The 26187-nt window shown below is 38.1% G+C and overlaps 4 protein-coding genes across 11 annotated transcripts; 1 reads left to right on the top strand and 3 right to left on the bottom strand.

Moving 5' to 3' along the window:
* Nucleotides 1–281: 281 nt before the first annotated feature.
* Nucleotides 282–7730, bottom strand: LOC101172265 (phosphatidylinositol 3,4,5-trisphosphate 3-phosphatase TPTE2). Of its 6 annotated transcripts, none has more exons than XR_909975.2 (19): nucleotides 7186–7607; nucleotides 6896–6972; nucleotides 6695–6775; nucleotides 6564–6611; nucleotides 6318–6479; nucleotides 5679–5798; nucleotides 3962–4061; nucleotides 3824–3887; nucleotides 3644–3708; nucleotides 3497–3557; nucleotides 3304–3385; nucleotides 3099–3187; nucleotides 2953–3014; nucleotides 2789–2869; nucleotides 1174–1279; nucleotides 1002–1099; nucleotides 835–914; nucleotides 670–740; nucleotides 282–584 (listed from the first exon to the last, which is right to left on the bottom strand). XR_909975.2 is itself a non-coding variant. In XM_004076220.3 (19 exons), exons 2-19 carry the CDS (start codon nucleotides 6937–6939, stop codon nucleotides 482–484), a joined length of 1533 nt encoding a protein of 510 aa, XP_004076268.1. In that variant the 5' UTR covers nucleotides 6940–6972; nucleotides 7186–7607; the 3' UTR covers nucleotides 282–481. The 6 variants fall into 6 exon arrangements, 5 of the variants coding, with proteins under 5 accessions (XP_004076268.1, XP_011481644.1, XP_020564480.1 ...); XM_004076220.3 differs by having other exon boundaries at nucleotides 835–930; XM_011483342.3 differs by having other exon boundaries at nucleotides 835–930; nucleotides 6896–6921; nucleotides 7186–7413.
* A 1255-nt stretch (nucleotides 7731–8985) lies between these two features.
* LOC101172515 (fibrinogen-like protein 1) lies at nucleotides 8986–12329 on the top strand. The gene is made up of 9 exons (XM_004076221.4): nucleotides 8986–9217; nucleotides 9296–9394; nucleotides 10102–10354; nucleotides 10453–10612; nucleotides 11188–11285; nucleotides 11398–11486; nucleotides 11575–11700; nucleotides 11795–11859; nucleotides 11956–12329. Exons 1-9 carry the CDS (start codon nucleotides 9215–9217, stop codon nucleotides 12134–12136), a joined length of 1074 nt encoding a protein of 357 aa, XP_004076269.1. The 5' UTR covers nucleotides 8986–9214; the 3' UTR covers nucleotides 12137–12329.
* A 73-nt stretch (nucleotides 12330–12402) lies between these two features.
* On the bottom strand, nucleotides 12403–19361 carry thsd1 (thrombospondin type 1 domain containing 1). 3 transcript variants are annotated; one of them, XM_020708822.2, is made up of 8 exons: nucleotides 19146–19361; nucleotides 18058–18172; nucleotides 17260–17654; nucleotides 16241–16880; nucleotides 15184–15345; nucleotides 14610–15021; nucleotides 13512–13950; nucleotides 12403–13391 (listed from the first exon to the last, which is right to left on the bottom strand). In XM_020708822.2, exons 2-8 carry the CDS (start codon nucleotides 18107–18109, stop codon nucleotides 12744–12746), a joined length of 2748 nt encoding a protein of 915 aa, XP_020564481.1. In that variant the 5' UTR covers nucleotides 18110–18172; nucleotides 19146–19361; the 3' UTR covers nucleotides 12403–12743. The 3 variants fall into 3 exon arrangements, with proteins under 3 accessions (XP_020564481.1, XP_011481647.1, XP_023818693.1); XM_011483345.3 differs by having other exon boundaries at nucleotides 13512–14034; nucleotides 19146–19358; XM_023962925.1 differs by lacking the exon at nucleotides 19146–19361 and having other exon boundaries at nucleotides 13512–14034; nucleotides 18058–18510.
* A 626-nt stretch (nucleotides 19362–19987) lies between these two features.
* Nucleotides 19988–26104, bottom strand: vps36 (vacuolar protein sorting 36 homolog). Its single transcript, XM_004076222.4, has 14 exons — nucleotides 25925–26104; nucleotides 25590–25658; nucleotides 24964–25034; nucleotides 24665–24779; nucleotides 24487–24576; nucleotides 23493–23579; nucleotides 23116–23148; nucleotides 22905–22982; nucleotides 22684–22818; nucleotides 22491–22556; nucleotides 22326–22390; nucleotides 20985–21069; nucleotides 20816–20892; nucleotides 19988–20705 (listed from the first exon to the last, which is right to left on the bottom strand). Exons 1-14 carry the CDS (start codon nucleotides 26018–26020, stop codon nucleotides 20624–20626), a joined length of 1149 nt encoding a protein of 382 aa, XP_004076270.1. The 5' UTR covers nucleotides 26021–26104; the 3' UTR covers nucleotides 19988–20623.
* Nucleotides 26105–26187: the final 83 nt, after the last annotated feature.

Here is a 26187-nt window from a genome sequence, read left to right on the forward strand (position 1 = left end):
TTAATTAGGTCCCTTCAGTTGTGATACAACTTGAATTGATCCCTTGATGGGGAAATTGATTTGTTAAAAACTCCACAAACAATTTAAAAAAAATTACTATTAACCCTATAACATATTGTTTAATTCCAAATTGTTTAGAACTTTTGTTTAGAAATGATTCTTCTGGTTTGTAAGTTAAAGCCTCCTTCATATTACTTTACTGCCCTCTAGTGGCCACTTCCTACAACTACCACTTTGTTTAGATCCCTTTTCACTGAAAGGAGTAGTATTCAGAGTCAAACTTCCACATGATCTAAATCTGTTTTAATAACATTCATTTTTATGTACATTTTGTGTGACAACACTTCAGGATGAAGGATTCCTCTCAGAGGTGGATTCTGCAACATTCCAGATCAGAAAACGGAGACAAAGTCTATCAAGTTCAGATTAGACTTTTCTTATCACCGTCAAACCTTTTTCCACGTTTCTTCAGCTGCTTTACTTAGACTGGCAAAAAGTAAACGGTGATCCCAAAGTCCTCCTTGTACAGGTTCCATGTTTTTGGTTTGTGGGGGTTATCCAGTTCTTCTCTGGGAAAAAACAGCCTAAAGGTGGTGTAAAGAGAAAGCAAACGTTTAAGCCCCCCCTTAAAAAAAGGGAACTAATAAGGACAAGAAAAAGAAAACCTACTTATTATGCTCCACAAAAGAAGTATTGAACCAGAAGTAGAAGGGAACATCTTCATATCCTTTTGGAAGCCCCTGGTTGGGACAAAAGAAGTGCATCACACATCTGCAAGAGGGGCTTCTTTAGTTTATTTTTTTTTCTAAGTTGGAAAACTGCAAAAGCACTCACAGCACTCGACTCAAACATAACCTTCACATCCCCTTCAACCACAGGCCCGTTCTGCAGGCTGATGACGGCTGCATTGCTGCCTGCGTCAGGAAACACCTGGTCAGAATGAGCTGAAGTCAACCACTCAGGAAGATCGACACCAAACCAAATGAGTTGGCAGGTCTTACTGTGCAGTTTTCTTGTTGGGCACACACGCACTGAAATACCAGCTCCCCCCTCACGATTATCTTCACCTTCAGATCGCTGCCATCACCTCTACCCACACCTGGACGATGGAAAAACCCAGAAAATAAACAGATTAAGGAGCTGAATGCTGACACGACGGATGTGCTTTCTTACCTGCTATGGAGTGGATGCGAAGGCTTTTGATTCGGAGGCTTTGAGGTGGAGGCAGCTGTCTGTTGAACTTGTTCTTCATAACCTCGTAGTATCCAACATAACGACTCTGCAGTTTTACACAAACACCGGGAACACAGATTGAAATTTCAAATAAGTTAAGATTACACTTATCTGTTTTCTTATGACTAATTCTTAAATTTTAAACAAAAAAAAAAAGTGGTAGTAGTTGTGTCCAAAAGTCCCAAACTACCCCGACCTCTTTGCTAACTAAGATCCACACAGCAAAAACAGAGCTTGTAGAAATAAGACAAAATTCTTAGAGTTTGAAACATTTTCCTTCATTAATCATGAGATAAAAGAAGGTCTCCTACCAAGAATTCTTGTTTTAAGAGAAAAAAAATACAAACATGTTTTCTTAAACTAAGATTATTTGGATAATAAATAAAATTTCTTGATAAGATTAATTTAATAGACAGAAAATGAGACGATTGTTTTTTTTTTAAATCCTGTTGGTTTTTTCTTTTCTTTAAGTCTTTGTGGTGCAGGTCAGTTTCTCATGCCTCCCACCATTTTCTCCTTCATGTGAACATCTTTAGTCATCTTGTAAGGCGTTTGATGAATCAGTCAAGTGCGCAAAAACAAAAAAAAAAAGATTGACCTCACTCAAGAAATGAATCAGTGGAGGAAATGCAAAGTACACACTGCAAAAACTGAATCCTAAGAAAGTAAAAAGACTCTTGCTTCAGGAAAAAATGTCTTATTTTCTGTTTTGAAAGAAAAATAATCTTATCAAGAAAGTTTTTACAAAAGTAAAATTATCTTAGATTGAGAAAACATGTCTTATTGACTAGAATTTTTTCTTGAAAAGGAACTAAAAATCGTGTTTTTCGTACCTCATTGGCAGAATTTTTTTACTTTTTTTTTTTTTAAAGAAAAAATCTGCAAATGGGGTGAGAGCATTCAACTTATTTCTGTTTTTGCAGTGGAACATTTAGAAGACATTTTAAACTCCTGAAAATATTCACCACAACGTTATTTTTGAAAAAAAAAACAACTTGCATTGGGAGAAATCAAAAATATTACAAAAGTACTATTGTTTACTTCTAGAAAAGCAAAGGGATAAACTTGTGCATGTTCTTTAATGATTTTATGAGGCATCTTTGAAGACCTAATCCCATGAAAATCTTGTTTTTAGTGTTTTTAACATGTTCTAACAGTTTTCTGATGATGGGGGGCATATGTGTTGAAAACTAAGCTCAAAATTGCATTTTTGAGTTTTTCTTTATTCAAATCGTTTTGAATCAGGAGCAGATGAAAAAAAGCCGTTGGAAAACGAGCCTAAAAAAAAAAGTGGGTGGGGTCTGCCCCAACAGTCCCGCCTACAACTCAGGCAAATTTCTAAGGAACTCTGCTGCTCTGAACTGAAGAAACTATGTCCAAGAAATGATGGTTTTAATTTTTGGCTTAAAAAAAAAGGCAAAAATCATTAAAACACTTGGAATGCTTTGAAAATAGATCAAAAGATGATCGGAGAGGGTCTTTAATCTCGTCTTCCAAAGATCAAACCAATGGTTTTATTACAACAGTCTTCAGTGGTGGTCCCTAAAAAGCTGACCTGAGAGGGAGTCTCCACCCCTTGGAACTTAGAGCTCCGCGTCTTGTCCGTCCTCCTCTCCCCAAAATACTCAAGGCTGTCCTGTTTCCAAGCAGAAATCAGTGTCGACTTGTTTTCTCATGAATGAAGCTTTAAAAAAAATAAAATAAAGGTGTGAAAAGTACCTGTGCGCTCTCGAACTGGTCGCTGTCGATGAGCCAGGTGCAGACCATGGTGCCTGTGCGACCTGCAATACACAACGGGGTGGGATTCCTTGGCTCTAGCACTGAAGAGAATCACCTCCCTAGTAACGAGTAACCGTCACAATCACCTTTGCCTCCTTTACAGTGAATGGCGATGACGTTTTGGGGGTCAGCAGACATCCACTCCCTGACGCTCGCTGTGAATTTCAGCATATCCCTGAACCGGTGATAGGAAAAATCATTCCACTGGGAAGGCTTCAGCAACAATCATCATCATTTGTGATTATTTACGTGGAAAGTTTTAAAAAAATGAGGAAGATTTAAGGTTATTACTCCAAAGCAGGGACATTGTGGTCGTCAATGAAGACCCTTTCAACCCTGTAGTGGAAGTGCTGAGGGTCATAGCCTTTCTCACCTTTAAGTATGAAAGAATGTGTAGATTTTTATTTGTTGTTATTTTTATTTTTTTTTAATCAAAATGTAATAAAAAATTCAGCCAATATGATATGGAGAGAGGCTAACTCACTGCAAAGGTTAAAAACTTTGTAATGGCCTTCATGTTTAGTGTCCAGAAACCTGGCCACCTCCTGCACAGAGGGAGAAGAGCGGTTTAAAAAGATCACTGAAACACCATGAAGATCCAATTACTCTTGAAAAGTTCTGTCACATTCACCTTGATTGGATTTCTATAAAAGGCCTGCTTCCCAGAGGAGGGAAATGACATCGCTATGACACGATCTGCAATATAATCATATAGATAAATAATAAAAAGAATGTAAACACACAACTTTTCTTGTTTTTTTCAGTCACCGGCTCCTAAGATCCAATAAAAGCCCAATGGTGTCACGCCTACCTGTGACGTACGTCAGATCAAGGTCAAATCCATCCTTCTGGTAGCGCCTCTTGTTCTCAGAAATCTGAAAGAGAATAATCGGATTAGATTTGCGAAAACTCCATCATGTGACCTCGTTATGTTTTCCGCAGGCATCACCATCCTCCTGGTGACTTTCTCCAACTCCTTTTTCTGAGCTGCCAGTCGGAAAACCCTCACAAGGATTATTATCCTCAAGAAGCGAAAGAAGTTGACAACCCTGGTGAAGAAAAGAAGAAAAAATACTTGATTTAAGTTCTTTTTTCCCTCCCTAAAAATAACCATTTTGACATATGAGCATTGAGCTGGACTGCTCAACTGGACTGACACTTATTTACAGCGATGACACAGGCAAAAAGTAGAGCAGAGATCCGAAACCAGACATCAACAAATATTTGCGCTGACACAAATAACTGTAGATATAAGTCAGCACTTGCATCGTGCTGACACAATACACATGCACAGTAAACATGAACCTGAATGCAAAACAACCAAGCATCAGGGATAGTAAATAACTCCTTCTTCAAAGTATTAGATTCCAAAATTTTCGACAAGGTGTGCTGTGCATTATCAGGAATTAACGACTGACACGGGAGCCTGAAATCTCATCGGGTGGTCCACGAAGTGCGTTAATATCTGGTAGTAGACTCCTCAAAGGCCATCATCCCGCCAATATCATGGTAACTTACAAAAGAAATAAATGTTCAATCCATTTTTAGTTCTTTATTCTTGTTATTTCTTCAGTTTAAATTGCTTTTTCATGGCAACAGCTGAGCTGGTATCAACCTCGACGGCAGAAGGAAAGCGCTAAATAGATATATATCTCTCTAGAGATCCATCTATCTATCTATATATGCTGATCTTCACGATAGGTTTTTAGTTCAGAGAGAAAGTTCTGCTTATTTTTGTCAAGATGATGAAACAAAAGCTTGTTTTGAAGAAGCCAGCGCAGTGATATTGAATATTTAGGCCATGTGACCGCAACATCTTTCTAGGTGTACATTATGTAAGGGTTAATGGCCGACGAAGTATGCATTATCAGAAATTAGACTAGGTCCGGGTTAATACTCGATTCTGATTGGCTGCTGGGTGTGCGTTAAAAAAGGGATAACGCACAGGATAACCGCACGCCCTAAAAAGAAGTTAAAGAAGGTAAACGGGTCCTTCCGATTGGTCAAATGCATAAAGGGATTTATTTCATTTATTCAGTATTTCAGGCTGCCATGAGTTTGTTTTAGCACATTTAAGGTAACCATTTATTGCGATTTTCGCCGTCTTTTGCGGTATGCATATTGCACAGCTTAATGTCGCGATAACGGTAAATTTGCGGTATATTGTGCAGGCCTAATATATATATATATATATACTGATCATCACGATGGACTAAATAAAGCATCAGTTCAGAGAGAAAGTTCACCTCTTACCGTTTGTTTTCGTCCAGATGATGAAGCTAAAGGTTGTTTTAAAGAAGCCGGCGCAGTGATATAAAACATTTCAGCTATGTGACTGGAACTTCTTTTCAGGGCGTGCGGTTATCCTGTGCGTTATCCCTTTTTCAATGCACACCCAGCAGCCAATCAGAGTCGAGTATTCACCCAGACCATTGTCTAATTTCTGATAATGCATACTTCATCGGCCATTAACCCTTACTTAACGCACACCCAGCAGCCAATCAGAATCGAGTATTCACCCGGACTATGGTATAAATTAAGTTAATTAAAAAGAAAATCTCTCTTACACATTTTAGTTCACATGCAGAGTTTTTATTTTTTTTATGCCAGTTAGCCCAGCTAACTGAGCCAGCCGGCTAATAAACAAGCATCAAAAACACACCGACCTGGGAATGAGGCTGACACCCGACAGATCACTGAAGGTGTAGACCATGGTGACCACCAGCGTCAACACCACGACACAGGCATCTACGATGTTCAACTTGGAGCGGAAGTACACCTTGAAGCTAGGAGATAGTCAGGAGAGGTTTTACATCACTAAACCAGTCTTTTGCAATGTCCATTTAAATGCACTTAACTTTGAACCATGAAAGCAAAAAACAAAAAAGAATTTTTTTATAGAATTAAAAATAAGGTCAGATATGATGGGGTTAAGACTTTTTTTTTTTTTAACATGTTGGGTGGTTACATATTACATAATTAGGACTGACAGAGACTGTACAAGCATTCCAGAGAGGAAGACATCTATTTCCTGAAGAGCTTCCTCTCAAAAACTTCCTGTTGAACAGCTCATCTCTGACTTTTTGCTGACAGGACATGGAGAGTGTTTGCCAATTGTCCTGGTCTCACTCACTCTGAGCTTTTGCTCGTAAAACTCAAGTCAAACATTTGTTTGCCAAACCAAAGACAAAAAAGTCTACTTCATCTAAGAATTGTTACTTTTATCAGAAGTTGGAGTTTGACCTAAATTTCCCAATTTTTTAAAAGACTTTTTGAGGCCTTTCGCGGTATTTGTTCCCACCTACCCTTCCACATAGACTCGCAGGAGGACATCAGCCAGGAAGAAAAAGGAGATGCTGAGGGAGACGGCTTCCAAAGCCTTTGCAACCTCTCTGCTCTTAGAGGCCAACGAGAAGTCCACAATCACAAGAACGAAGTCCACGATGATCAGCACCACTCCAAAGAGGCTGAGGAAAATGCTTCTATGAGTACATTTACACTTCCAGGAGAGGATCCATTTGACAAAAGAAAAACAAAAAAAAACGACTCACCGAAATCCAAATGACATGACAAACGGAGTTATCGCTCTCTGGATGTTGCTACACACAAAAAAAAGGAGGATTGGGGTTTTTGAGGATTCTGAGAGATTTCTGCAAATGTGCTTTTGAAGGAATATTCTCACTGATAAAGAGTGTCTGGGAGTGCACTCTCCTCCTTTCCATTATCGATCTCCACTTTTGCATCTTCCATCTTTGCAACGTTTCTGACCATCATTTAAAAAAATAAAAGATTTTTTTTTTATTGTAATACTTTAGATAACAGACTCATAAAGATCACACTTAAGAACCCCCTTTTTTCCCCCCCCAAAACGTTTGTCTCTCACCCATTCACTCCTGCATCTGACCCTGGCTGGAAGTGGACAGACATGATCAGCTATTTAAAAAGTGGTCCTCCTTCAATCTGATGGCAGGAAGCGCAACCGTCTAAATAAAAGTAGTCACACTTTGTACAACACAAGTCTAGCTACTAAAAGTTTGTCCATTTCTTCTGTCCAGCACATCAGTTTGATTGGTATTTTCAAAATTAAAGCTCTGGCATTTCAAATTAAAAGCACCTAGAGCAAGTGAGACATTTAAAAAGAGCAAGAAAAGCTGCAGCCGGTTTAACACTGACCTTGATCGATGGAAAGCATCTATTGCCGTCTATTTCCACTCGGGTTGTGTTCAATGATGAGTCAACGGCCAAACCGTAGCGACACTTGGACCGAACGCCCCTTAGTTTCAGAAACTCATTCTCGAAATTATACGACACTTCGTCTTGTGACTTCTTTAAGAACTATGAAAGACGGTGCAAAGGTTAACCTACTGGATTTTTTACCCCTCCCGTATCCCTTCACTTTTTTCTCGTCGTTTCCCCCTCTCTTTTTATCTTCTGCTTTTTCTGCAAACGCAGTGGTTTTTCAGACTTCCTGGAATAAAAAGGCGCTGTCCGTTTTTTCTCTCTCGCCATTTCTTGTTTATCTTTCCCCTTCAGTCCACATCCACGTTCACGCCGTTTCACACCAAAACAAGCTTGTAGGAGAAAATCAAGGGTAAATCAAGGTACCTGAAAGTTGGAGAATGTCTGAGCAGTCTGCAGCCCGCCTCCTCCTCCAGTCCTGCATCTGGTTTTAATTGAGCCTCTGCAGCAAAAGACGTGCAATCAGAACAAAAGGAGAACCCCCCCCCCCCCCTTTTTTTTAAACATTCTTAAAACTTTTTTTCGCTGGATCATAGATGACCTAGATCGTTTACAAAAATAAAAAAGGCGATTTTTGATTCTCTTCTTTTTTCTCGGACATAAAAACTTTATTTTGAAGTTGCAGGTAATTCGTGCTTAGTATTGTTTCCAGTCTGTGCAGATTAGTGATGAGAAGAATCCCCTCATCTGCAAACAAAATTAAAACATAAAAAAAGTACTTTTTATTTACTTCTAAACAACCCAACCAAAATCATTTACAGAAGGCAACTTAGGAAAAAAATAGGAAATGTTCTTAGTCAGAAAGCTGTATTTTGAAGTTGTAGTTGATTCAAGCTTCAGTGTTGTTTCCAGTTTGTACAGTTTCAATATATAGTGGTTTAAAAAAGTGCACTATAAAATAAAAAAACAATTGTTTCTTTTCACCTGTCTTTCCCCATGGACTGAGGATGGTGGACACTGAAATAACCCAATGAGACATTTGCTCATAGAGCAAAGCGTCTAGCAGTAAAAGTACAAAGCAGTTGTTGAAATGACTGTGGTCTTAAATAATTGTCTACTTTTCACCCGAGATTTAAATATCCTATTAAAATTGGCTGAAAGTGTGGACCCTGGGGTATCTATACAAATTTCACATTTGGCATGTGATATTTGTATAGAAGTAACCTCAAATTTTTGTCATGTTAGAGACAAATAAATAATATAAGAACCCTATTTTATTTCAAAAAGTCTGTAAACAAAGGCTTAATGATGTGGGTTTTTCTTTTTTCACCTGTAGCAACAGTTGCTATTTATAATCTTGTCTTAAAATAAGGAAATGTCTCATTTTTTGTCCATGTGGATGTTTGTTAACAAGTCTTCTTACTAATAACACACAAATACCCTCATCCAGTGATTTTTAACAGGAAATGTCAGCAGTTTCCTAAACAAATATTTACTTTTCCCAGCCTGCGATTTGTTTCCTCTATTTTGGAGTCTTTATCTAAATGTGATGGTAGCAACAAAAAGGGTTTGTTATGTTTTGTGATTTTTCAGATTTTGGTTTGAATAAAACCACGTCAAACAAAGCAAATAAATAAATTATTTATTATTATACAAGGAAAATGTGGCTTTAAAAAAAAACAAAACTATTGTCTGACTTTTTTTATCAAAAATCTTTGTAAAAAAAACTGAGCTCCGACAGTCAGCTTTGTTGGACAAATATGCCAGGAATGAGCTCTGACTGTGTTTTTGTCCATGGAAGCTTCAGCAGCTCCGAGATCAGAAACAGTCTTGAAACTCTGAGCTGCTTTCCGAAGAAGAGACGTTTCAAACTGTTCTGAATTCAGGGCTTAGCAAAGATTGTTCAAGCCTGAATCATCTAATGTGGACCATGCAGAACTGACCCACACAATAAATCTAAAACTGACGCACTTAGGAGGATCTGAACACTGAAACATCACACAGAGAGAAGTGGGGTGGACTGATGGTAGGTCTGGAAGTTTTCTATTCTTTACTTCACTGGTTGGTATCACATTTTGAGAAAATATCTTTTGATATTTTTCAGAGAAATATGGCTGTGATAGGATTTATCAAGAAAGTCATGTTGGCGTGGCTGTTGCTGTTTCTGTTGTGCACAACTGCGGCGTCTTTTGCACAACTGCCCGTATGTGCACTTTGTGTTTTACTGCCAGTCTGTATTTCTGTGTATGGAAGCTAAAAAAACACATGTTGATAAAAAAAACTATACACATTAAAGCCCAAATAAAATATGTTAATTTGTAAAAATATATACTTTTACATTGTAAATGAGTTGAAGAATTGTACTTTATAAAGTGATTGATATAAAATAGGACCAAAATTCAGTTTAGAACACCAAAAAAAAGTAAAAATTTAAATTAAACAATTCCATGGACAAAATTCTAGAGTTTATTGTTGAAATATCATCAAGTCAAAGCACAAAACATGGCAACATGAAAAATGAATGCATAAAATACTGTGCATGATTCCAAAATCTAAAGTTTCAAATGAACCATTTGTCAAACAGCTAAAATAAATACACATATACATTTTTATTTATACTTTCAATTTAAAGATAAAATGAAAAAGTAAAAATCATTTAAACATATGTATTTTGCATTAAGGATTGAAAAATGCAGCATGACAAAACACCTTAAAGTAAAATTTAAAAAGCTTAATTTGGACATGTCTCTTTAACAAATTAATTAAAAGATTCAGTTTTAGATAAATATTTGTTTTGTCATTTGTTGCTGCCACCAAAAATATTAATTTGTAATTTTTTTCCTTTGTTTTTATGCCTCTGTAATCAAATTTAATCATGTTCTTTTTTTATGGACTCGGTGTGTTTTTAAGGTAAAAGACTCATGCTGGCCAAAGATTTCCATCCTGAAGAGCAACATAAAGAAGCTGGAGTTCAAGCTCCTGATTAGCACTTGGCAGGTTGAGCACCTGCAGAAGCACAAATACTTTAAACCTTCTCAACCTGCTGAGGCTACTGGGAAATCTCCAATTGATTCTGTCTCTGGCGCCAACCTCAGCAACAGCTTGGATAAGACACAGATGAACCGCCTTCCAGTAGCTGGTAACTTAATCGTCCATGATACAGGTAGGACATGTGAAGGTATTTGACCTACTGTTTGATTGTCTGAACTATAGAAATGATGGAAAGCTACCTCAAAGGGTGTTCTGTTTGGTTCTTTCTAGACTGTTCTGAAATATTTGACAGACTGAGACCACCCAGTGGTTTCTACCGTATCAGACCCAAACTACACCAGGAGCCGTTTTTGGTATACTGTGACATGGAAGATGGAGGAGGGTGGACGGTGTTTCAGAGACGTCGGCATGGGAGAGTTGACTTCAACAGGTACTCCAACAATAGAAAAAGTCCCCCAGCTTACAGCACACATGGTGACTTAACGCTAGAGGGTAAACTGTGGACCCTGGGGTGCCTAGAACAGACAAGCCACCCATGTAGGGAAGGAATGGAGGAAAGGAAATCCCACCTCAATTTAGCCAAAATAATAAAACCATATCTTGTCGACAGAATTTATGCAAAGCGGAAGAAGTTGATCAGAAATTCGCCTCTGAGTTGGCAAAAAGAAAAACAACCCGGCCCTCTTCCCCTCCCCCTCTCTGAGAGCTCTCTGTTCACATGCTCTCCCACTAGCTTACAGCCCCTCACATCTCCGATCTCACAGTACAACAAAAATGGCGAGCCATATTGAAGCTACCCAGAAACACATAAGTAATTTAAATGTAACAATTTAACAGTGCTGTAACTTTTGAGCTGGAAACCTTATAAAGTAGCCATTTTCCAAAAAAATGTTGCCCCCTAGACTTAATCACCTGCTAAGCTTTTTCTGATTTTCATATAGAAAGGGAGATTTCTTATAAAGTCAACACATTTCAAGTAGAACATGAGTGTGATTTTTATTTCAGAGACTGGGTGGATTACAGAGACGGCTTTGGTGACTTCAAGCTGTGGAATGATGAGTTCTGGCTCGGGAATGAGCACATACACTCTCTCCTCCTAGAAGGTCCTCCTCCACAAATAAATATGTTCTTACATCTCCTATACTTTTCAAGAAGTCTGCATTTGGTTGGTTATTTCTCCAAAATATACTGATCATCTCTTTATTTGTTCTACAGGTAGGAACCTTGTGAAGATTGATCTCATGGACTGGGATGGTCACAAAAACCATGCATATTATGAGAACTTTAGGATCACCAATGAGGCTGTAGGAAAAACACATTTGTATCTTTTTTTTTGGCTTGAATGAATTTTTTTTTTTTTTTACTAACACTCCCTGTGTTTTCTCTCTCCAGGATAAGTATCGTCTCCAGTATGGGAGGTACAGTGGGAAAGCAGGGGATGCTTTAACTGGTGTGGGGGGGATGGTGGAGCAGTGGTCGTCCTGCCTCAACAGCATGCAGTTTAGCACCAGAGATCAGGTAAAAAACAAACAAACTTTTTTACAAAAAAACATTTAAACTCCGTCCACTTGCTTTTATAGTACATATAATGACTTTTGTCAATGATTGACAGGATAATGACCGCTTCCTTCAGGGGAGTTGTGCCCAGGAGAATGAGGGAGGATGGTGGTTCAACAGGTAGTACTTTTTTTTTTTAACTCTGTGCTGCACCACTTTAACACAAGTTTCTGTGCTGGATTTATTTGGAAAACTTTTTCAATTGTTAACCCACAGATGCCACGCAGCCAATCTGAATGGAAAGTTCTACCATAAAGGGAAGTACAAAGCCCAGTATGACAACGGCGTCGTGTGGGGGACCTGGAAAGGTCTCTGGTACTCGCTTAGACACACTACCATGAAGGTGCGGCCCCTGCTTTTCCTGGACTCTGTTGGAAGTGGACTAGGAGAAATTTAAATCTTCAAAACTGTATTTGAGGGTAAAAAAAAGAAAAGTTTGATGCTTTATGTTTTGATTTCTCCCGTTCTTTGTCTGAACATTTAACCATTTTATCAAAAATATAGTATCTTTGTTTGCAACTCATCCAACTAAACCATTTCCTTCTATAAGAGAATATTACTCTGATATTAAAGAAGCAGGATTTCAGCAACACTTTCTCATAAATGTCTGCTGGAGCCTTTAATACTTCATCATTATATTCTGTGAGCATTTTAGAGAACTCATGGGTTTAAAAACACAGATTTATTTGAGGATCATAGCGACTCTTCAATAAGTGACAACAAAGCACAATTTCAGGATAAATGAGACTTTTTGTGACATTAAAGTGTCTCCCATTCGATTTATATGTTTTAAAGTAGACCCATGCTGGAGCGAGATTGTCTAAGATGTGTATGTATAAATTAGTGATGGTCTTACAAATGATAGTTTATTGCAAAAACTTTCAAACAATGACAAAGAAATATATTTTTTGAGTATTTGCCCTCTTATCTCAAGATTCAGATTCCTGGGAAACAGCTTAGTTGTTTTTTTCTTTTCTGATGCTGCGCCTCAAATCTATGATCTACTACTCCTCCTCCTGCACAAACACAGGACTCAGATCCAAGTCCAGCATCCTCTGTTCTGCCTCACTCAGCCTGTAGGGGGAGCCACCACTGTGGTCTTCAGAGATTGGCAGGGAGCGGCAGCGGCCTTTCCTCTGCTCCGAGGAAGACAGATTAAAACTGGAGCTGCGCTTGCATGCCCTGGCTCCAGAGCAGGACTGAGCTTCTTTCAACTTCCGAGCTAAGATGTTCCTCTGAATAGGAGAAGGGCCACGCCGGTTCCAGTTCTGCTCTGCCCGCTCAACTTGATCTACGCTCAGATGGTTGGTTCCATGAGACTTGGTCGGCTTTGATGCTGGACCCCTGATTCCTGAAACTGAGTCTCTGCTGCCATCTGCTGGCTCACCACCCTTTTTCCTTTCCCCGGTGCCACAGAAGTCGACATTCTCAGACGCTGGCAAAGTGTTTGTGTTTGTTCCAGTGTGTTTGCGCTCAGGATTGTGAGAAGACACCGCTGATTGAAGCCAGGACTTTTTTTGGTCACTTCTATAGGTATTGCCTCTAGTCCACTCTGAAACTCCATTTTCTGGGATGGGATAAGGGCGGTGAGGGTGTCTCTCCCATCCTCCTTTGCTCCAAGAACTCCCTTCTGGGAGAGTCCGAAATCCCACCTGCAAACCACACATTTCAATTGAAATAACTCATATTAAAATGCCAAAAAGCCCAATTTGATTAAAATCCTATTACATAAAATAAGTGGAAAAAAAGATATATGAATGAGGAGGGCTAACCTGGGTCATGCTCCTTTCTCTGAAGTGTCTGGACTGAGCTGAAGATGCTGCATAAAATTTGGTGTCACTAAAACTGGACGTTCGCCTGAAGGTTGGATTCTTAATGCTTTCTGCATCTCCTCCTCCTCCTACCATGAGGCCCACTGGTGCACTTCTTCCCACCATCTCAACCCAGTCAGCTGTGCGGTCATGCCACTTTGAGTTCCCTCTGCTGCTGCGAGCAGAAACCGGAGGACCCGGGGCCAGCCCCGCCTTCGGGCTCAGCCTATCAGGTGTGATCCTTGAAGATTGTGCTGGCAGCTTGGACAATGGGGTTGCGATGCAAACATGGTCATCATTATCCTGCAGACTCAGCGGTAAGGTGGACTGAGCCAATTCAGCATGTGAGAGAACGGAGGAGCTGTTGGGAGACTTTTCCACCACGGTGTCGTGAACTGGGCTTGAAGAGACATGGTACAGCTGAGTAGCTTCTTTTAAACCCTTCTTCTTCATTTCCTTTAACTGTTGTTGAGCCAGTTTGTACCTTTGGCGACAACAGAATTTCATTTACCAAGACTTTTAACAATAAAAGTACCACAGTTAAAGTCCCACTCCGATTATCTATTCTAAAAGCGTTTCCAGTGATCTTTTAATAATGATCATGCCTTTTTTAGCCAATGTAAAAAAATATGTCATTTTCTAAGACATAGTTTCTGCTGAGCAGCAGGAGTTTTATTAGAAATTTGCCTCTTAGTTGTGGGCAGTATTAGTAGCACAAAGTAAGTCCACCCTTACTTCCCATTATCCATCTGTTTACATGCTCTCCCACTAGCTTACAGCTCCTCACAACCCCAACCTAATATTACAGCTGCAACAAAAATTGCGAGCAAAATTATAAAATATTGTAACATATTACATCACAAATACGCTCTAATTTAAGCTGCATTTTTTTTGTCTACTCCTGATTCAGAAAGAATTGAATAAAGAAATAATCAGAACTGCAACTTTAAGCTTAATTTTCCTTATCAATCATCAGAAAAAACTACAAAATCATGTTAAAAACAACAAAGAAAAGCTATTTTCGTTGGAGTGGTTTAAAAAAAATAAATCAAAACGTACCCAAACACTGATGGCAACACCTTCTGACCTGTAGGAGAAAGTCTTTCTGGGTCTTGGGGAAGTGGCAGCACCAGTGTCGGTGAGAGAGGCTGACTTCCCCGGTAATTGGCGTCTGCTGGAACAGCCACGCCCCCCGAGGAGCCGGGACAGTCCGACAGGCTGGGTCTTTGGAGGCTGTGGCCACAGATCGAGGCCTCGTCCGATAACTTGCGCCCGCCGGGGGAATGAATGGAGCCTCTGCGCACTGAGCTGCACTGTGGGGTCTGACAAAACCTTCGCCACACAGTCACCACCACAGTCGCCATGATGACAGACAAGCAGAGGGAAATGCCAAGGACCACTATCATGTTACCGCCAAGGAAACTGACTCCAACTGGCACAGGGGGGGGAGAAGGGGATGGGGAAGGGGACACTAAAAAAATAAGGAGATATATTTGACTTCCTTTGTAATTTGATTTAAAAAAAAAGCAATTTATTTAAGTATTTTGTAGGATACTAAGTTATGTCTGAAGAATATAAATACAAAACAATGTATAATTGGCGATGGTATAGATACTGAAAAAAAAGAACTGACCAACACAGTCCTCCAAAGAACACAGGGATTGTTCCTTTATCATTCCACTGCACTGCAGTCCTCGCACACCGGAGGGAAGCAAACACTCACGAACGCGTTCCCTCACTGCTTCTCCACAGCTCGCACTGCACACGCTCCATGGTTGCCAAGGCCCCCATTGTTCTGCCGGTGACAGCCAAAAAATGTTAAACGTTAACAAAAACAAAAAGGTGATGGGCAAAGACAAAAAAGTTAAAGGTCATGATGGTTCTGCTCTGAATAAAACTCTTGAATATAATTTTTTCTTTTGAAAAGTGTCGTCAAGAAGCTGACTATGGGGTCAGTCAAGATCAGTTAAAAGTGAAAAATAGACAATAAATTGAAAATTTGTAAACTGTTTTTAACTCAAAAGTTCACATCATAGTCTTAAAAGGAATATTGAACATGTACTTTTTAAAAATTTAAAAGAATACATTTTTTTAATTACAAGAAATAATTAAAACTTGAACTAAAACAAACAATTGACCTTCAACAGTTTCCTGATGGAAAGAAAAGTTATTTGTAACAACTGCTGTTTTGTATTTTTAACTTTTGTTTTTTTATGTTTTATTCACTTTCAGTCCTTTCTTTACTTTATTTAACAGTTTCAATTTAAACTTTTTGTTTTCAAGTTGGTTTTGAGCCCATTGGCTACTGGGACATAATAAACATAGAGAAAAAGGTTTCGGGGACATTATGTTTTCCCTCCTCTGATGTACCAAACTTTGGAAAAGCATTACTACTACTGTGCGCCAACTCAGAGGAGCAGAAATGTCGATACTATAACCTCTGTCACTCGATGACCATCAGGTTCCGGTAGCCAATATGTTCAAAGCTGCACCTCCATATAAAACAAAGCTATGGTTTTTGTTTTTCAAAATTTTAATATTTCTTTCAAGATATGTAAGATGTACTTGCGAGTTACAATGTCTGTTTTTCAAATTTACAATCTGGTTTTTCAATCACTTGAAGCTGATCCTGATTTTCCCCCATAGCTGACATTTGTTGAATGTGATTGTGTCTGTCTGATAAATCTCACCTGTACTCCTATAAACCACCAGACAAGTCTGTGCAGGACTCGGGGAGCGACTGAAGTTGAAGACAAAGCGAAAGCAGTACTTGCTCTTCCCCGGGTGGAACACGGAGCAGTTGAATTCTGTCTCATTCTCTCCTTGAGTCAGCCAGTTGAAAGCCAGAGGAGGAGAGGACGATTTTTCTGCTCCCGACCCCGCCCCTGCAGAAGAAACCGCCATGCCCCTTTTACCGGGTGCATCGCTGTACAGCAAGACCTTCCCGCTGATGTGAGCACACGGTGGGGTTATCATTTTAACCGTCATCGTCCCCACACAACCACTCTTGTATGCATTGGCGTTCTCCACCAGCAGCTTATAGAAGAATATACGGGACAGGTAAAGAGGTTCAGTGCTTTTCACTTCCTGTGCTGTGTGAGGAGATCGCAGAGTCACCCTTATGAAGTCCTTCTCTGTGAATGGGAAGGCGCAGGAAAAGTCAATGATTTGGGAACGTAGGGCTTTGATTGGGCGCTGTACGCGTGCTCGAATCTTGTCGATGCTGTTACGTCCTATCTGGTTGTACTCCATGTAGGTGACCTCTAAGAGGAGGACATCCTTATTGGAGCTGGAGCAAGCCTGAAAGTGTTCATTCATTGATATTCCAACCTATGGAGACAACAGCTGGTTAGTTTTACGATAATGACTTTTCGAATAGAGACCCAAATGTGGGTTTGAATCATTGACTGTATATAAGAACTGGACTGAGTGACCCCTCCCCCCCAAATAAAAAAATCCATAGAATTCTGTAGAGAAATAAACAGCTATTACTTAGTTATTGTATTTGTCAGAATAGCTGCTCTTTCTCGATTATGGAATTGTAGATTTGGACAGCTCTACAAATGGTGAATGCCCTATATGGTGCACTATGTAGAGTAATGAAGGAATTCTAACACAGTAAGTCATTTTTTATGGATGACATCACACTCACTCGCTCCAGTTCTCTTTTAAAGTCAATGGTTCAAATTGATCCTCCCCTTGGTCTCACCTGAAAAGAGTCAGAGCGGTTTGCTGCTCTCTCCACAGCAATGTGAAAGGTAGGCCACTGAACTTCCAGTTCTGAACTCCACCACCAGGTGAGGCTCTCTACGCTTACGCCATCCGTTTCATTGGCATGGAAAGCAGGGGTGATGGAGGTCTGCCTGAGCAGGAACCGGAAAGTTCCCGCATACAGGAAGCAGGAACAATTGAACTCCACCCTACCGACCGGTTGGTTGCTGGGAAGAGTCCTGGTCAGAAGGGTTGCGTTGGTTCCCATGTCGACAAGGGAAAGACTCAAGTTACTCACGATGCTACTGTTGGATTTTGTGCTGAAGTCCACAAATACGCTGCCGTTGCTAAGGGCAACATGGAATGATGGCCAGATACTGAGTCTTGCAAAAGCTACAAGAAAAACACAAACATGCAACATTAGATCAAACATTTGGTCCATTGTTAGCTATTTTGCTATTTAGTAACAATTTTAATGCTTATTTCTAAAATGTGTTCTTATAAGAAAGCTATTGATTATCTTAAAAAAATGTGTCTAAGTTTGTTTTGTTGTTTTTAAAGTTTGAAAATAAAATATAGGGGCTTTCAGTTACAGCTGACATTTTTACAGATATGTGACAAACATCATTTAACCACATGATACTCATTTTGCAGACTTATGTTTTCATATATTTAGAATATATAAATAACCTGTCTGTCGCAGATCAGCACTTACAGCCAGATAGTTATAAATTGAATATAAACATTTCCTAAAGATAAGAAAGAAATGCATTTTCAAACATCTCACCGAACTCACCATATCCCAGCAGTGTCAAGAGGAAGGGCAGTGGTGAAACAGCCTGTGGCATTCCGGTGTTTGTGCCTCTTTTTTATTCCACACCTCATGACCGTCTTATTCCACCATCCCTCTCCTTCACGCATTGGAGGTTAGATCATTAAAAGAAAAGAAAAATCACCAGCAAAGTCCAGAAAAGGAGACACAAAAACAGCGATTTGTGATAGCAGTAAGCAGAGAAGACATGTTTTCCTCTGGGTAAGCATCAACAAGTATGAGTTTTCTGGATTTATAGGTGCGTCTTCCTCTTCCTCCCATGATCACAATGGGTGCAAGGATCTGCCGTCATTACTCAAGCAAGGTTGCACTGGAGGGCTTTGTTCTGACTAAGCAGACAACACTTTGTGATTTCCCTCAAGTCTTTTGCTTCTTTGGAAATAATTTATGAATAATTCAACATTATTTCATGTCAGATTATTAATTTGTGATTTCAAAAAAAAAAAAAAAACAGGTCTGTCTTGAAAAAATGTTTTCTTTTTTTCTGATTGTTAAAAGAACTTTATTCAAAAGTGTTGAACATGTGTCTGTATTGACACTCATGTATGACAGAACGTCTCCATTTTCAATATTGAATAAATAGGAACCACTGGAATGTGTCTTGTCTTGGTACATTCCACCTTACAGGTTCACCCTCTTAAACTATTGTGTTGCTTAAGCCAGAAAATTACAAAATAAAGTTAAAACTTGAACATTTAAGGTAAGGTAACACATAAGGTAAATTTCTACCATTCCCCCCCAACATTATTTGCTTGTTGATCAAAAATTTGCTGGTCAAAAAGTTGCTTGCAGTTTTTTGTAACAGAAGTAGTAAAATATATTGCACTATTGTTTAATTAAAAAAAAAAAAACAAAAAAACATTTAACTCTTAAAATTAAAAACAATAACTGCTCTACGTGGGTCCTTTTTTGCATACCACTTTTCATACACTGAAACAGTTGTACATGCTTTGCATAAATTAGTTGCAAAAATCAGATAAAAATTGTGATATTCTCAAGCGCGCGTGAATCTAAACACTGAAATCAACTGCGCGTGCCGCCTGTTTACTTACGTATCTTTTATTGATTTGACGAATTAAAAAGAATTATTCTCCCCTTGAAGTCCCTCCTCGTTTAATGCAATTTCTATCATTTTTAAAGAGCCACATAACTGCTTCTGTCGCAAAGACTCTTCGGTTTCCAGGCGCGCGCATGACAGCGCGTGCTATCAAGTTCCGCTCCAACTCACTGAACAGTCTGCTGAGAACTCTGGCAAATTTCCTGCAATCTGACGTCTTCTCGTCCCAAAATATTGATGGGGGAAAAGTGAAATTGTTCTTGAAACGATTGTTCTAAAAAAAAAGAGCATTCCAATGTAATTCGTATTTTCTAAAAGAAATAGTTTAAAATGTTGTTTTTGCAGTCTAAGGGAGTAGGCTGTATAATAAGACTCATCAGGTTAAGTCACTCATGTGAAAACACGTCAGGTGCCTAACAAAAAACGAAATAAAATACATTCTTTGTAGCAATTTTATTTAAAATATTGATAATATGCATGTAGTTAAATAAGTTAATTAACTTTGTCTTGAAAATTTTAAGAAAAAAAACCCCTTACATTCTGATTAAATGCAGAATACAATTTTTGATTCATTTTTTTTTCATTCATCTTCTTGACCATTTTTCCCTTTCGGGGTCACAGGGTTGCCGGAGCCTATCCCGGCCAAAGAAATATCAAAGAAATCTCCATATATTTTTTAAAATGTTCAAAAAAAATGCAAGCAAAGTTTCAAAGTCAGGCATGGATCATTGAGCACAAAGGACAAACCTGTTTCATGTGCTCTCACAATTACCCAAACTAATTGAGGAAATCAACAATCAATAAGTGAACTGCATGTCAGGATAATCTAATCAACTATCCAGACCTTCAGTTTTCTTTTATAGAAGAGATAGCAGAAAACAGGGTGAGGAAAAATACAAATTCAAACAGCAATTTAAAGCTAAGACAAAAAGTTTAGGCAGTAATTAAAAAGCTACTATAGCATGTAAAAAGTACAGTATTTCTTTTTTACCTGTTTTAAATATTTTTCAAAATACATACTAAGGTAATCTAATCTGTCAAACCTGCCACCACAACAGGGTCTGATCTTCCATTCTTAAGAATAGAAAAATTAAATTGAACATTTGAAGCCCTTTATTGCAGAATGTGTTTTATTTTAGAATTTTATCACTGAATCAAAAGAACATTTATTTTTATAAATGAAGTATTTGAAATCTTGAAACAAAAATATGCATTATGATATATTTTTGTTACAACCACATTACAGTTAATTCATCATGAGAATAAAGGGTCATAAACATTGGTTTGAAATACGTAACAAGAGGATGTATTGGTAACAAAAACTTAGTCTGAGATTCCAAAAAAGAAACAAACAAATGGAAAATATAAATGCACCTATATAACATTAATCAGTTTGTACCATAACCAGACTGAAAATTATTGTCAGAGTAGGGCGACTATTTGAAAATAAGTGTCAATCATAAAAGTAAACGTTCAAAAAAGGTTTGGGTAGAATCTCAGCCCCTCAACAGAGTCATCTCTACAAAGATGGCCCATCTTTTCAGCAAGCAGCAACCTGGAGAAGAAAAATGAACAGAAACTATTTAATAACAGGAGATTGTAAAGTAAGAATCAAAAAAACAGAAACTACTCACAGACATACATATTATCTATATAATAACTTACCGCTCTTTGGATAGAAGAACAGAAAGCCCCAAGAGCTTTGCAAACTCCTCCGCTGTCAATGAGCCTTTATCAGAAACCTGTTAAAAAGCACCATGAATACCACAGATTGTAAAAAGATCAGAAAACATTAACAAGAAACATTCTTTTTTGTTTTTTAGAACAAACTCACATTATCCAAAGCTGAGGCTATCATTTCCTCTTCACTGTGAGACTGCAGCTGGACCACCATGACACCACTGTCAAACACACGCAACCTTCACCGAATAAAAGGAGAATATCTTCAGAATTCCAGACAAAACAATCCAACAACAAAGAATATAAATACTAAAAAAATTCAGATTTTCTACATTAGGCCCACAAATCTGCTGATAACTTGGACTGGTAAAATAAAAAAAAACTCCAAATAAAAGTCACAACCAAATTGTGATAACTATGTAAAAAAAAAAAAGCATGATAGGGGTGAGATTATATAAATTCGTTTCCTCCCAATCCTTTTGAAGCCGTTATTTTAATTTTTCGATAAACTTTACGTTTAATGGATTAATTGTGTAGATTGCTTAAAATAAACCAATTCCCAATCCTAATGGTTTTTTTGGGAACCACCATGCCTTGTTTAAAAAGTTAAAGTCCCATTAGTTGTCACGCACCTAAGTGTGTGAAATGTGTTCTCCGCATTTGACTCAGCCCCTGGAGCAGCGGTGAGCTGCAGGCATAGCCGTACTTGGGAAGCGTTTGGTGGTTTAACACCCCCCCCACACACACACACACACACTCTAAGAGTCAAGCATGGAGGCACTGGGTCTCATCTTTTAGAGTCTTTGGCATGACTCAGTCGTGGATTTGAACATTTAACCTTCCAGTCTCAGGGCAGACACTCTACCACAAGGCCTCTGCGCTGTGAGCTGGGAGCGATACAAGCATTTGTCTACATACTTTTCGTAAACATTATTTGCAATGTACCTGATTGATGTTGACGTGCAGAAAGTTTATGCTAGTTGATGGTTCTTCACAAACAAATTGAAAATCAGTACAATTTTGTGGTCTCAAAAAAAAAAAAAAAACAATACTGCCCACTTACATGTTAATGATGCTATGGATCAATCAGAAATTCATAATGCCAGATTTAAATGTATGTCAAAATATGCTAAATGTTTGTACTGATTTTAGGGTTAAATGGCCTCTTTTGAATTCAGAAACATGCATTTGCATCAACTATTAAGGGTTAGGGGTCAACTGCTTGAAGTTTTTTAAAAAAAAATAATAACAGGCATTTAGGTGCACTTGGGCCACAAATGTAAGGAAACAGGACGGCGCTTCTTTAGAAACTCTGATAAAGCAACAGGAAATGACAGCTGTGGAGGCCTGGACACCCTTTCCTACAACAGGAAGTTAAACAGGAAGACCCTGGAACTTACAGAGCCAAGCGCCAACCCAGCCCTACGCTGATTGCTCTATAATCAAAAGAAATGTAGAGCACCCACATCCTTTCAACAATATAAGTCAAACTCACCTCAGAGGGAGCTTCAGGGACTCAAACATTTTGCATGCATTTACTAGATCTTCAGGGGATAAAAGCTGAGGAAGATGGGAACAAAAAAGTTAAATAAGAGCTTTTTTGTGTAATAAACCTTCACAGTCTTGTGTTTTTTCCCCCTATATAGTCTGTGGGCATCACCTCCATCCCTCTTGCTCTGTTGACGAGACAGTACACCTCTGTGAGAGCCATCATCCCGCCACGCTCCTGAGATGGCAGCAAAAAAGACGACAAGTCACAAAAAGTGAAGGAGAATGCAGGAACCTGCGGGTTCCCTTTACCGCCAAAGTTTTGAAGTTTGTAGCTAAAGTGAGACGCAAACTTTAACCGTTACCTCTAAAGGAGCCTGAAGCATATCTCCCAGCTGTTTGGCAAGCTGCATATGATAATGCGTGCCTGAACCGTGCGTTTCCCTGGTAACCGGGTCTGCAATGCCCATGCTCAGGAGGTAGGACTTAAAGCGTATTGTCTACAAAACACAACATGACTGATAATTAATAAAAAAGAAAAAAAGAAAGTTTGGGGGCATGACATTAGCTAAAGACCAGTATGTACTTCATCCTCTGTTATGTCTCCCTGTTTTTCTTTGATCTTGTTGGCAATAGATTTGGACAGCTCCACCATTTCTTTAGCCTGTAAGCAAGAAATCATTTGTCAAACTTCAATGCAATCCCTGCTGGATACAGTTTAGTCTTCTTTCATATAATGTGTTCTTAAAATCAATGAAAGTTAAGAAATCTGTTGTAAATTTACAGATTTTTTTTACCTTCACCATCAACTTACTGAGGTCTTCAAAGGCCTGAAAACAGAAAATTTAAATTAATTCTTATTATTAATTAAAATTAATACAAATATTGAAAATACAGATGCTATAACACTTCATATTTATAGATGAATGGATATCTATGGAGGGTTAATTCTCCCTTCATAGAGCTCACACTGTTAAAAAACTGCATAAAGACTTCCATCTGCCCAACCACGACTCTAAAACACTACAAGTTTTTCTAAGGAATTTCTACATCGCAGCTGGGTTAAATATTTATTTTAAGAGACAAACTTGTTATTAAGGTTTATTGCCTTGATTCTGAAGAGACAACTACACAGTTCAACAACAAACTCTCTGCTCAGAGGTCAAGGATGTACCTCGGAAATGTTTTTGTCCGTTTCTTTCCTTTTCTCCTCGATCTTACGCTCAATTCCAACGATCCCCACTGCACGCGTCCTTCCTGCCTATTCGATTGGAAACAAAAGCGTAAACTTTACAAAACAAAAGCAATTGAAAACCTGGCAATAAATCTCAAAGGACAAGGACAGACAAACAACCAGCATGGGATTTGCTGCAGTCAGAAGGTGGTACAGAATAGTACTAAAGTTAGTTTTATTCACAATATACATTTAAACGTATTTTGCCCTGCAGGGTAGTATATATATGGATTTTATTAAAATTTAATGACCCAATGCATGTGAAGTGACAGCCTACCCAGTAATGGGTATTTAAATTACATTAAAAAATGCATCCACTACACAAAATGTGCTCTGTTTTGATGCACAAACTTTTTGAAAAATAGAAAAGAGAATAAAAATAAAACGAGTACATAATTATTATTAGTTGTGAAGAATACTGCCATCTAGTGGAATGCCTTTGCAACTGCTCATCACAGTTTAAAACATCAAAAACCTGACATTATGTATACTTATATATAAAATGTATGTACTATATATTTTTTAAACTATTTACTTCAGAAATTGGCCTCACAGGCCCAGATGTGGCTAATATAGAATTAAAAAATAGTTGCATACACAGCAAATAAAAACGATCCATTATAGGCCCAACTAAACTTTTTTGACAGAAGGTATTTTAGACAGATGAAGGGTAAGTCTATGATAGTGTTTTTACAGGAATCTTCATAAACGACCACAATTTTCTGTTTCTGATGAACTTGTCCTTAAATTCTTTAAAAAATATATCTTTTTACATATTCTTAGACATTTAGCTGTAAAACTTTCTTTTTTGTTTGTTAGATTTCTCAAATTAATGGCTCCCTGAATTCACAAAATGTTTCTCATCAAAGCTGTTTATAACCTGGAATAGAAAATATAATAAAGATAGAGAAAGATTGTTTTTTCAGCTCCTCACCTGAAGTCCAGTACCTGTAGGAATGGGCTGTGAAACAGGCGTATTCTCCCACCTTCTCTTGGTCATCTCCTCTGTTAGTCTTCTGTAAAACTACAAGCAAAAAAATAAAAAACTAATCCAAGCAACTGAAAACTATAAAACCAAAAAGTCAGTAAACCTTTAGAATAAAAAGGCTTACCTCAATCTGTCCATGTTCCTTGAAGGACAGCTTTATATAGGAGTATTTACTCTGCTGATAAGGACCGGGCTCCTTGTTGGGAGGTGTTGGGTGCAGATGGATAACTATTTTTGCACTTTGGAATAACAGAAAGCATTTGTTAAAACAACACAAAAACAAAAAGGTTTCAAAATGTTGCAACTGAACCAGAGTTCTTTAAGATATTTTTAAACAGAAAAATAAAAAGGCTCTCAAAGTCAAGGCTCATGTGTGCTAGCACACTAAAAAAGTAAAAATCAAACACAATAACATCTGTATACCTCTTTCCTATTCCTCCAGCCTGCTCCTCAAAGAAAAGGATCTGAGACAAAGGCATGGCTATGCAACATTCCTGCAACATGAGCAGAGAAATGCAAATCATAGTCACAGCACAAAAAAAAAACATTGGTAACAGTAAAACCTCTCTAAATTAGAATGGCTACACAAGATATCAAAACCATGAAACTCAGAGATGGATAGAATAATAATAATAACTATAATTGACTGTTACACATTTCACTTATTAAGGTTTTTAGAAGACCAGAAACTAACAAATAGAGGGGAAAATGTGAAATATGAAAAGTTCTGCAAGACTCCTTGACAAAATCTCATTGAAGTGTAAAAGTTTCTGTCTGAAAACCTGGTTAACGTGGGAATAAGGAGCTTGTCTGCATAAATAATGTACAGCATTGTTTTAAAAAAGATTGGAAAGCAGGACTAAATATATCAATATCAATATAAAACAAAATATCAATTCCCTAGCATTACAGATAAAATAACTAACCACCAGTTTTCAAGAAAAGAATTGCATTCTACTGTAACTGTCGGTGCACTTTACCGTGCCTTTTATCTCTATCAAAATTGTTAAAGAATTAAAAGTAACTTTAGTGAATATTTATTTTCTTACGTGGTTCTTATTGTCCCTCCAGATCAACCGGTGTGTGCTCAACAGGGCAACTCCAACATCCATTTTAGCCTGTTGAAATTCAAGAGGACATGATGATGATCATCATCGGTAGAATCCTTAAGTGCTATATTGCTAACAACGTAAAAACAAGTTTAAGCCCCAAATTACTACACATTCACACCTAAAATCACAGAAGGAGGATATAATTTTATAATCATAACTATAGCATTGTCTGTCGTGACGGTATGTTTTTAATAACTTTAAATTAAGTCAAACAGTGTATGTGTCCTGTCACTCATGCTAACATGATTTTAGTTAATAAACAACTAAACTACCTTGTCATCACCGTCATACAATCTTACTCCTCTTTGCTGAATAACTAAAGTCTCATTTATTTCCAGTAGCCCATTTGTCCACGAAAATCTGTCCATTTTGAATGCTTAAGAAAAGATTCGTAACCCGTTTTTGCTACCAACTGCCTGTTTCTATTTACTTCCTGTATGGTGTTCAAAGATGGCCTGACACTGCCTGCACAAAATCACTTAAATTGAACGTAAGAATCCAAAATAAATTGAAATCACTTTAATTAGCAGTCGTT

Source organism: Oryzias latipes, chromosome 14 (assembly GCF_002234675.1).
Source record: "Oryzias latipes chromosome 14, ASM223467v1".
Taxonomy (NCBI): Eukaryota; Metazoa; Chordata; class Actinopteri; order Beloniformes; family Adrianichthyidae; genus Oryzias; species Oryzias latipes.